General features: G+C 34.0%; 1 protein-coding gene across 2 annotated transcripts; it reads right to left on the minus strand.

Annotated features, from left to right (window-relative positions):
• Nucleotides 1-533: 533 nt before the first annotated feature.
• Nucleotides 534-11,586, minus strand: LOC114281494 (glycosyltransferase BC10). Of its 2 annotated transcripts, none has more exons than XM_028223961.2 (11): nt 11,157-11,586; nt 9,373-9,903; nt 7,092-7,190; nt 4,731-4,831; nt 4,575-4,646; nt 4,285-4,375; nt 3,759-3,839; nt 1,882-1,941; nt 1,662-1,784; nt 1,230-1,268; nt 534-1,125 (listed from the first exon to the last, which is right to left on the minus strand). In XM_028223961.2, exons 2-11 carry the CDS (start codon nt 9,754-9,756, stop codon nt 997-999), a joined length of 1,179 nt encoding a protein of 392 aa, XP_028079762.2. In that variant the 5' UTR covers nt 9,757-9,903; nt 11,157-11,586; the 3' UTR covers nt 534-996. The 2 variants fall into 2 exon arrangements, with proteins under 2 accessions (XP_028079762.2, XP_028079764.2); XM_028223963.2 differs by having other exon boundaries at nt 9,373-9,857; nt 11,157-11,558.
• Nucleotides 11,587-11,804: the final 218 nt, after the last annotated feature.

Below are 11,804 nucleotides of genomic sequence, written 5' to 3' on the forward strand. Positions count from 1 at the left end.
CGTTGCTTTCCCCCCACCCCATCGCATTGCCCAACCTCTTCCCCCACTCTAACATACCGCGCAACCTTTTCCTTCCCAGACCTTCATTTTACTTTCCCTAGATTTGAAACCCTTCTACTAGATTTGAAACACTCATTCACTCTCTCTCTCTCTCTCTCTCACACACACACACAAACAATAGAGAGTTGTAGAAGTGGCACTCACTGAGTACTGTAGGCAGAGGGAGGTCACCAATGAAGAAAAGAAGGCCCGGGAGAGTTGTAGTAGAGGGAGGGCTGAAGACGAAGGCTGCAATAGGGATGGTTGGGATTGGTTGTGACAATAACAGCCGAAGGTGGTGGGGTAGTGTTGGGATTTAAAAAGTGGGGTATAAAAATGAGGGTAAGATTGGCATTATGGACGGTAAAGAGATAAAATCAAAGTTTCAAACTTTGATATGGTGTAATGAGGTGAAAGTGTGGTGTCAATTAGAATAACCCCTATACTATTTACATTCTGGATTTCAAATCTTATATATAAGATATAGGATGCTGTTTCTACTAAAAATATTTGCAAATTCACATTTCAACCTTTACAAAGGTCAACAATTAACTGCACTGCAATAAAGTACCCAAAATTTCTGTCCAAAAAAACAAAAAAAGAAAGAAAATGATTAAAAAAAAAAAAAAAAGAAGCTACAATTATGACATAAATAGGCCCAAAATGGAAAGAGGGACCAAAAAAAAAAAAAAAACTAAATTCACTCAATCCTCAAGGCAGCGATGCTAGCAACAGCTTGTCAACTTCCAGATCAACCAAAGTCACACTAACAGCTCCGCTAGTTGCCCATTGCACTCAAAAAACGAGCCAGGTCAAGGGCAATGAATCCTCTTCTACCGTGAGGAACGCTTTACAACACTGTAAACTACAGGAGAAAATGAAGATGATGATGATGATGAAGGGTCGAGATCAACTGTTTGTCCGACCAAAGAATTAGAAATGAAGATGATATCCCGTTCAAATACTAGTGTAATTCGAGAAAAGTTCCATCAAGTTATCCAGAGTTTCTGGCATGAACTTCCTTCCAAATAAATAACATGGCCGTCGCATTCCATTCCATAAACATGTTCTAACCTGGATTTCTTTCTGCACCATATGACAGACACAATTGTTTTCAGAATTTTTTAAAGTCTTTTTGAAACCAATTTTAAAGGCGATTTTTGATTTGGAAAGGTCAGTCAAGTACATACCCGTTCATCACTTGTGACATGCACACTGTCTTCAATTAACTGCATTACGAAACAACGCAGACAATCAACTACTGTAAGTCCAAAAATCAATACACTTGGGGCCTGTTTAGTGTAGCTTATTGTAAGTTAAAAAGATGTAATCATTTTTTTTAGCTTATTTAAGCTATTTCTGCCTAATAAGTCTAATAAGTAACACGCAGAAATTGCACCGAGACTTCCAAAATAAATATGAAAAAAAAACTATAAGCAGCTCATATAAGTCACCTAACAGCTTTGTTAAAAATAATGAATTAGACTCTTTTTATTATTATTATTATTATTATTATTATTATTATTATTATTATCATTATTATTATAATGAAACAACTCTTTTGTTTAAAAAAAGATGTAGCAGAAACATGTAACACACAAATTACTGAGCAGCAGTCTTACAGTAATATTTCTCATGAGCTGATAAGTAATATCTTGAGCTCTGTATGATTTTGGATGCCACTTTCCTTCAGACCAATCAACATGTGTCACTGACCAGTTTGCAATACCAGATGGATCAAGCATCTGAAAATAAACAAGTTATTCGGTTAGAAATGATTTGAAAATGGCAAGAGTTGAAAACAAAGACTAACCAAGAGCAAAAAATAAAAGATGCTCTCACATGGAAAAAGGTAGGCAGGTAATGTTCATCAGAATAGCAATTGCGCCCATCCATACCCGGCTGTAAAAACCAAAAGCATCAACATCAGTACATTCTTGTTACAAACCATGCTTACAAATCCCATATTTCCCAAGAGTTAAGCTTACATAAATGCAAAATGTACTTTACATACTAATTATGATATAATACAAGAATTTTGTGATTAGCACAGAAGATCCTCACTAGGTTTACAAAATGAAACAACATTCCAGTTCAACCAAACTTTGTCCAGGCCCAAACCTAATCTAAGCAAATCGATACAGTCCCTAATATCAACTATATCCCTCACATAGTAAAACCCAACATTGCAAATGCCTGATACACAATCTTGATGGCGTACTACTATAATGCCTTTACATAAAAATGTTGGCAATCTCATGGCAATCACATAAATGCTTTCCATTGTCCCCCAACTCGTGTCTCCCCATTTTCTCCCCCTTCCCAAGGATTGAAATACTGATAGAAAGATACACTCATGATCCAAATGTACAAGTTCAAGTTTTCCAGACTGAACTATATACTCAAAGAAATTAAAACCACGTCTCAAACTGGTTTTTGTGGCAAGAACACAAAGGGAGTCAGTATTCGTGAGAAGGATGTAGAAAACCTTTACACCAACCAAAAACATGAAAGCCCCTCCTCCTTTATCCGGGCTTGGGACCGGCAGCATTAGTGTAACACTGGCGGAGTTTTCTCAATCTATGCCTTGTCGCAAGCCGAACTCAAGCATCCAACCACATGCACTGGTAATAAGGCATATAAAATTATAACAAATGGAATGATGGCATATCTATCAACACGGATTGTTAATCCAGTTATTGGCTTCCTTTTTCCTATAGTTTCTTCCTTTGGTAGTCACCAATTTAGTCTAACCCTTCTGTTTACCTATATTATTTATTGATTATAACTCTTTTCATATTATTTTATTCAAAACATATTCTTTTTTCTAAATACATAAGCGGTGATATAGCACGTGGTACATGTCAAACACTCATTCAGGAGTATTAATTAATTGACAGTGTCTAAAAATCATTAATTCTATATTATATTTGGACATTGAAAAAGTATTGAGTGTTCAAGATATGTTGAAATACATTAAACGCTTCCCTAGAAGCTCCGAACTGTAGTCTTCTACACGCCCCCGTCCCCACTTCATGCAACTAAAAAGTAAACTAGCTCAAATTTGCTCAATTTTGACTTGCAAGTTCTTAGGTTTTAAAATTTTGGTGCTAGTAGCTTTGCCTACTATGAAAGATCAAGAAATGGCTTCATCAGTAAGTGTTCCCTGTCCAACTGGTACTTTCCCAATGAGGCTACAGGGGCTAATTTCATTTGAGGCTAAACTAATTCAAATTTGCTTGATTTTTAACTTGCAAGTTGCTAGATTTTAAATTTTTGGTAGAAACTTTGGAAAATCTCAAAGTCAAAGGCGTCTAAAGGGTAAAACTTCCATATACAGATGAAGAAATGGTAAGACATGGGTAAGAGTTCTCGCAGATCTCCCTGTTACCAGGAAACCTACAGAAGTAAGAATGGGAAGAGGAAATACAACCCTAGTAACCCTAGTATGAGAGTACTGGGTTGGGCCAACCTATGGCAAACATATTCAAAAATAGGCAAAATGAGTTTTCCAAGACTAAAATGACAAAGAAATGGAAAGATCGTATAAAAAAACAAGCTAAACAAACGTAAAAAACCTCAAAACTAGAAGACCAAGTAAGGAAGAAAAATTACACCAAGCGTATATAAATAAAATGCTGAAAAGACTAAAAGCAACATTTGCATATCATAACCACGGAACATGTCATAAAGCAAACCATATTTATGAATTGAACCACCTTGCAGTATTCTCGAAATTTTTTGTAGTAGAGATTGTCAGCCATTACTACCACTGCATGTTGGCGCTTCATTGTAAACCACTGCACAAATTCAATATCAAAACCTATCCAAATAAGACAATTGGAGAAATTCAATCAAGTATGCTGCAATTACATATTTATGTTAAAAATATATATATATAAAAAATAAAAAATAAAGACTTTTTTTACCTATTGACATAGGAATTCCTTATTAAAACCCGACATTCAGGGTTCAATATCATGATAATATGGAGTTTGAAATTACTATTAATTTATGTCCAGTGGCCATACAACCAAAATGTGTTCATATGGTCAACGGCTATGATGAATGAATATGCTGGAGTTTCACAGTCCCTTGCATGGTAAGGAAAGAGCTATGGCAACTGTTAAAGTAACCACTTGTTAGCTCAAGTAACTTTTTCCTTATAATTAATAACGTCACAACTTGTATAGATTGACACATCATGTCATGCCGAGCCTCCACATCAAATGTGTGAAAATATACCTGTGCACCCTTCCGAAAGTTAGCTTTCTCAACTTCAGGCAACATATGCTCCGAATACCTGCCAGTCCCATGTGGACCAGGATCCTCAAAGCTGGAGAGAATAAAAAGCATGCATCAGTAATGACAAATAAACATGGATACGTCAAATACAAACCAATTTAGCATATATAATACATAATATGTAATTGTGTTTTCGTGTGTAGTTGTACAAGTTCTCACTGAAAAGATTTTAATCCAAAGAGACTACTATAAAAAAAAACAGCAGAATAATATGAAAACACTGAGCGCACCAGTCAATAAAGCTGACATTCGTGTACATCAGATAGTTGTACACGTAATCAAAATGATGCAATGGTACACAACTGCAACGCAAGAGAACAAAGTCAGGAAATTGTTTGTATCAAATTCATAACAAATATTAATAACAGTAACTATCATCCAGCCACCTATCAGATAATAACACAAAGTGTTGGTTATCAGGGTCTTTGAGTGCATTTGCCAACAGGCGTCTCTCTGCATCAACCATTGAAATCTTTCCCCACACTACCTGCACATGCGAAAAATACTATCATATTATTTAGCTCATACAATGATAATAATGGTAATGACAACAGCCAAAGCAATAGTAATTATTTTAAACACGTACTGATTATAAAGTCCATAAGAACACTTTTCCCAAATATTTTGAGCATTTATTAATTTGTCCATACAAGTAGTAGTTTTTCAAAACACACACAAAATTACAAGCCATTTATTGAAGGAAGATTTTTCTACTCTAATTATTATTAAAAAGATAAATCATCTATATATAACTTTATCCTCTCAAATTAGAAACCATCATTAATATGTAAAAGGCTGTACCCAGTGCAAGAGGTTCTTACTTACAATGGTGAAGGAGAGGTATTAAGTAGGCAACCCTACCTTCTTAAGGAGCATTTGATTCCCTAGAGTCCTAGACACAAACCCACACCACAACGCTGGGAGCAGATAGCACTTTGCATTGCTCCAAGTCAGGACCTCTAGGGTCAATGAATATGCACTTATATAAATGTTGATCTATGGTTTTATATGTTCCTCAAGTATCAAGAAATCTCACCAAGTATCAACAATGAGGAAAGTGACAGGTCTCAACACCATCCCCACAAAAACCAAAGGCACTTTGCTCATTGGTGATAAACAAGAATTCTCAATTAATTATTTTAATATGTATATTTCAATGTTCTTAACATGTATAGCTAATATGGAAGCTTGTGACAAGATGCTATAAAAGTCATCATCCACAAATCATCATATTGCATTTTAATAGTTACATACATATAAGTTACAAGTTACAACATGTAAGTTTCCCACTTTTATTGGAAAATTATTTAAGAAATAGGATTGCAATAATCATGTTACCAATAAACACTAATGAACATCTACAGAGGCAAACAAAAGGGAAGGTTTCTGCCTATTTTCCAAAAACAAATAATTATCACTCAGTTAAATCTTAGGAAAAGTCAGTAAGCCACTTCCACCACCAGACCATCTCCCAAAGGAACATATAAAATTTAAAATATCCCATATAGAAAGGGAAAGCAAGGGTAGAGAAGAAGATGATGATGACTTGTACTCAAAAACAAAAATTTTGAGGACTACTTGAGGTCATCCACAAGAGCACTCCAACTAATTAAACTGAGATGCAATAAAGCTGCCCTACTTTTTAACATTTTGATTCTATGATTGTCTATTTTAGTTTGTCTGTACATATTTCATACTTGGTGATAACACTACCAATAAATCCATCCATTAGGCCTTGCAAATGTTGAAACCCTAAACTCTAACAGCTTCCAATTTGTTTAGCAATATTCATGGTTTTCTAAAATAAAAACTAGGACTTTTGTTTCCACTTCTTTGCCAACATATAAACAATTTTTGAAAGAAAAAGGAGTAATTCTTATCTTATGTTACCTAGAACATGGATCGTTCCGGTACACAGAACAGGAACAGGGAACGTGGCACACCACATGCTCTAAAATGTGATACGATAAGAGTAGACTTGTATATATTACACTTAAGAATTTAAGGTATTTTTAGAGTAATTTTCTTTTAACAATTAAGTATCAAATAAAAATTTTTCTTCTTTTATGTAGCAAATCATTTCTATGAAAATTATAACTCATTTTTTATTTTTTGTCTTGTCAAAACTTAACTCACCTTAGCTTTTAATTCATATAATTGTTTTTATTTTCTCCTAAGTTAACATTTATGGAAATATATTGGAAAAAAATTTGGGGATTGCTTCGGATCACTAAATTTATTGTTTTGGAAAGAAAGTGTACCATGTTTTGGAACGTGCGTACCAATACGTAATTCACTAGGGTATTAGCGTTTTTTGGTAACATAGTTCTTACCTATTCTCACATGAAAAATTATACATGTATATTGACATCTTCCTTTCCCCACCATGTCCTTGTACTAATTCTTGAACATTTGCCATGTGGGCATGTTCATATCATATGGCATCCATGACTAATGTCCATACTGATGTTTCTTAAAAGTCCATGGCTTAATACAGTGGTCAATGCATCATTGTCAATGTGAAAGGCAATTAGAGTACAAGGGAAGACACTTCACACAAGTACTCTAATAAAGAAATCGACAGAATTAAAATAATAAAAAAAAAGCAGGAGGTAAACAAGAAAAAAAAAATCTAACAGTATGAGGTCACAACAATATGAATTGCAAAGTTTATCAAACAAACCACTAGGGAGATATAAATTTCAGGTAAGAAATATGAGATTTAATTTTGCATTAAGATAAGTAACCTTGTCACTGCGAATCTCTCGATTGACAAAGAAACGGCTAAAATGAACTGGTTTGTCCTTAGATGCATGTACATAGACAGAAAATCTGCCCTCGTGGCCCTGCCAAGAAATTTTTTTTGTTAATATATAAACTCAACTTAACAGAGTCTAACAGCTTCCTCAAAAAAATTAAAATGTGGGGCACATGACAAGTATGCAAACCTATTACCATGTTTTCTCTCCTACCAATGGTCTACAATTTAATCAACATCATTATACTTGAGACAATTAATCTAATGTATCAATGACTGCCTGTCCAACTCATATCAGCTTTCCAAATTCCAATACATATATCAGGACATGTTACTCAAAAGGTAAACCTTTTTCAGCGAAATACCACAGCATACCAATCCATTGAACATCTGGAAAACAAATAAACAGGAATTGGTCCTTCGTTTCTAGCAACCTCACTTTCTAAGTAACAACATCACCTGAGCAGGCACAAACAACCCTCCTAATTGGTGCAATCAACAAAATTTACTCAATTTTCCAGCTAAAACTCCTTCCCTACAGAACATCAGTTCTCCAAATTTCTTGCTCCTATACCTGTAAACCCAATTTCTCACCGAAGTCCAAAGATATCACTTACAACTCCTGATTCAATGACAAACTAACCAACAACATAGAATTTGGTTGATCTATATTAGGAATAAAAGTACAAGAGATCAGTGAAGCTCTCATACAAAAGGTGTCAAGAGGGGTAATTTTGCATAGATTACAACACTTCTTAATAAGTCTGTTAGCTTTTTTAATTCCTTTTAAACTTTTATGTAAATTATTGTAATATCAGTTGAAATGCATTTTGTGAAGCAATTAGTGACGATTTGTGTTTGCATCAAAATATTTGATATAATACAATTATCGTATTTGAATTTTCACTACAAAGATAATTTTTGAGCAGAGGGACATGTAAAAAAAGCATAAAGATTGAATGATCAACGTAATTTTGACCTACTTAAAAATCATAATAGAATCTGCAAGATAATTGAACATGAAAATCAAATGGCATAAATTCACCAAATACCATCATAATTAATATTACACAAAAGCCTAGATTGAGAGAAGGGATCACTAAAATTCAAGGATTAAACAAAAGTTGCAACCACAAAACAAGCCTGATATATGATTTCAAAATGGTCAGTACATCAAATAATACCTAATTCTAGTTGCATGGACGAGATAAAAACCTATATCATCTTGAGAATGAATCAGCATGCATATCATATTTCATTTTATATCTAGAAATTAGTTTAAGGCCAGCTCATATACTACGGTATTGAAGCTAGACAAAAAGGAGATCACAATCAGTTGGTGGTTTGACAAAATTAATGAGAAGCAGGATTCTTGGTTCCACTCTAAATTACTTTACTCTCCTTTCCTTTCTAATTCTTGGACATAGGAAGACCATATGCTATTGAAGGCAAAACTTTAATTGTGATATCTAGAGTTAAAAACTAGGATTCTCTAATCTATCTTGTAAATGAACATTACTTGGTTATGTATTTCATGTTCCTTGTATTAAAAACTCTTTCAACATATTTTCTATTCAATACATGACTCAGAATGATACAAAACATGATACGAAAGTGCAAATAGCAATGTCAATACACAAAATTTGACAACTGACTATATCAGAATCTATATTTTTTCACTCAATTAAAAACTGTCAAATTACCCTTGCCTAATATTTCATAATGGAACCAAGTATAGTCCATAGTTTAATGATTGCACCTCTTGGAATCTTCTATAAATAGTTAAATCACACACACACACACATATATGTACCACGTATTCCATTCAGGTAAACCCAAGACATGATCCATGTAGGAATTGAGATCATCCTTACATTATTGATCATACTTTTAACACAGTAATAGTCTCATCAATACATCAAACCATAATTCTGCCACACTGTGTTGCATCTAGTTCTTGCCACATTCATAAAACCATGTCCCGATGACTTACCAAAGCACTCCAGTGATAAATGGTAAGCAACTCTTACCATCAATCCATCATTTTCCATTCGGTTTCATCTTAAGGTACATTCTATAGGCACTTCAAACATATTTTCACTTAGATGTTCACAAGATCAACCAGATTATTACATGTTACCTCTTTCTACACAAGAAAAAAGAAACAAACATATGGTAGCAATTTTTTAAAATGTTGACATATTAAAAGAAAGGTTCAAATTAGCAAACAACTAATTCCAATCATTAATGTTAAGAAAAAAATGTCTTACATGGAAAAACTTATCCCACAGCTTCTCGAAAGGTAATGAACCTGGTGTTAAGTACATGAAAGCAATTTTAGGATTCTTCGATTGAACTGGAGGCATATTCAAAATATCCCTAATCACAACACGAGAAGCAATCTCATCATCAGTAAACTCCCTTGAAGGAGGAGGTGGCATCCATTGGGAAAATCCGTTGCAACCATTGGAAGAGAACACATAACAGGCAGCAGAGTTGTGGGGTGGATAAATATAAGCGCAAATCAAGAACACGCAGACCAATGAAACCAAGACAATTATCCATGTTGGCTTCTTCAAGTGGGCACGGTGGCGAGGCGCGGGCAAGATCTGCATGTCCTTCATTCTTAGACGCCACGCCTGAGCTGTCTTCATTTAGAGTAGTTTACGCATAACAGCTTGACCTCAAAATAACTCACTGCCTTACCACTGTGTCCATACAGCACACTCTTTATTAAGAGAAAACACCTAAGATCCTACAACCAGCCTTCAATAAACTGATTTAGTTTGTGGAATCTGAATCTGCAAGCAGAGACAAATATAGCACAGTAAGGAGTACCTTAATCTCAAATAATTTAATTGCAATGAGTAACCTAGAATCAATAAGAATCTCAGCCACTTGAAAATTAAGAGAGAGAGAGAGAGAGAGAGAGAGATTATGCAGATTTTCATAAGCATAGCATGAATGCAGGTTGCCACAGAACTGAGAAATGCGTGAATTTATTATTTAATCAAAAGTCGGTTCAAGGGAGTATCATCCAAGACCAGCCAGAAAGCCTAACTGAGTACCAGAAATTTCCTAATAATGAGAGTGGCCAACAAATGCCTAATCTTTTTAATGACTATAAAAAATAAAAATCACATGATCCAGTCACTGATTTACAATCGCTAACATAAGATACTAGCTAGGCACCAAGCAAGCAGGAAATCTAGTAATGTAAACCTTTAGGGCAAGCATCTAGCTTCAACTAATAAGAACATTAGAATTGAAACAGGAGGCCCCCAGTTTGAAACTGAAATCAATTTCCCAAAAACCCAATTGCACAAAAATAAAAAAATGCAACTCCAGACTGAAACAAATATCTTAAAAATCCACAGAATTATAATAACAAATCATATCAGATTCTGGGCAAGAAAACGCAGACCTTGCTGAAAAATTGATGGGATTTGAAACCCAAACTCTGATTTAGAAAGAATAATAACATGAGGGAATATTAAACTAATGATAACCAAATAATTCTATTCAAAATTCTTAAATTGCCCAACCAACAAAACCAACTGATATCCCCCACAATTAATAAATAACAGAGGTTACAACAGAAATCAAACCTACCTAGTATCCATCTCAATTGAAGCTACCAAACCCAACTCCAATCAAGATCAAATTAATATATATATATATATATATAAATCAATATATATATACACACATAGATGAAGCTGCCAAACCCAACTCCCATCAGGATGAAGCCAATTTACAACATATATACACACATTTAGATATAGACGTGCATATTTGTATCCAGAATGTACCCCCCATTGTCCCATTAGTCAAACCCAAAAAATCATTATCTTTTCACAAAACCCAATATATGAATTTAAAACAATTACAATCAAACTACATCTATATACATTTAAAAAAAAGAAAAAAAAAATTCATATTTTTCAAATTCCCACAATTAAGAAATTTACTCTAATCACTCGTTTCGATTAATTTATTTGAAAATCAAAAGCGAAGAAAACAGCAAAACAATAATGAGAATGAGACGCAATACCTGATTGAGCGAGACGTGAAAGCTAAAGAGAGATCTAATAAATCACGAAGTTGAGAGTAATTAACGAAAGAAGATCTACAGAGGCAAATCTCGGTGTTACAAGTGTTTGAGATCTAGGGCACGAGAGGGAAGAGGACGATGAGAGAGAGCCAGGAGAAGGAGAGCGATAGAGAGAGAGAGAGAGAGAGAAAGAGAGGGACAACACAAGGTCATAATTGTTACATAATAATACAATATAAAGGTATATGTGTGTGTGTGTAGGTATGTAAATAATTTGAATACTTGTTTAACGATTCGCTTGTCTGTTGTAATTTTTTTTTTTTTTTAGTCTCTCTAAGAATTTTCTCGGTTGTGTATAAAATTTTCTCTCTCTTTTTCTCGGTGAGTTGAAAAGAAAAGAAAGAACGCTCGAAACAGTCGTTTTTTTTTTCTTATTTTTTGTTGGCTCTCCGTTTCAAACGATATTCATTTTCAGCCGGCGAATATTATTTATTTAGATAAATTATAAATATATTTTTTAAGATTTAATTAAAATATAAATTGCTTTAACCCTTTAAAATTTTTAATTTCATACTAAATTGTTCATTTTATGAATAAATAATCAAGTCAATTAACAACTTTTAATGATTTTAGAAATATATTTTAATT

This window comes from Camellia sinensis, chromosome 4, assembly GCF_055761805.1.
Source record: "Camellia sinensis isolate YWXY chromosome 4, ASM5576180v1, whole genome shotgun sequence".
NCBI classification, from domain to species: domain Eukaryota; kingdom Viridiplantae; phylum Streptophyta; class Magnoliopsida; order Ericales; family Theaceae; genus Camellia; species Camellia sinensis.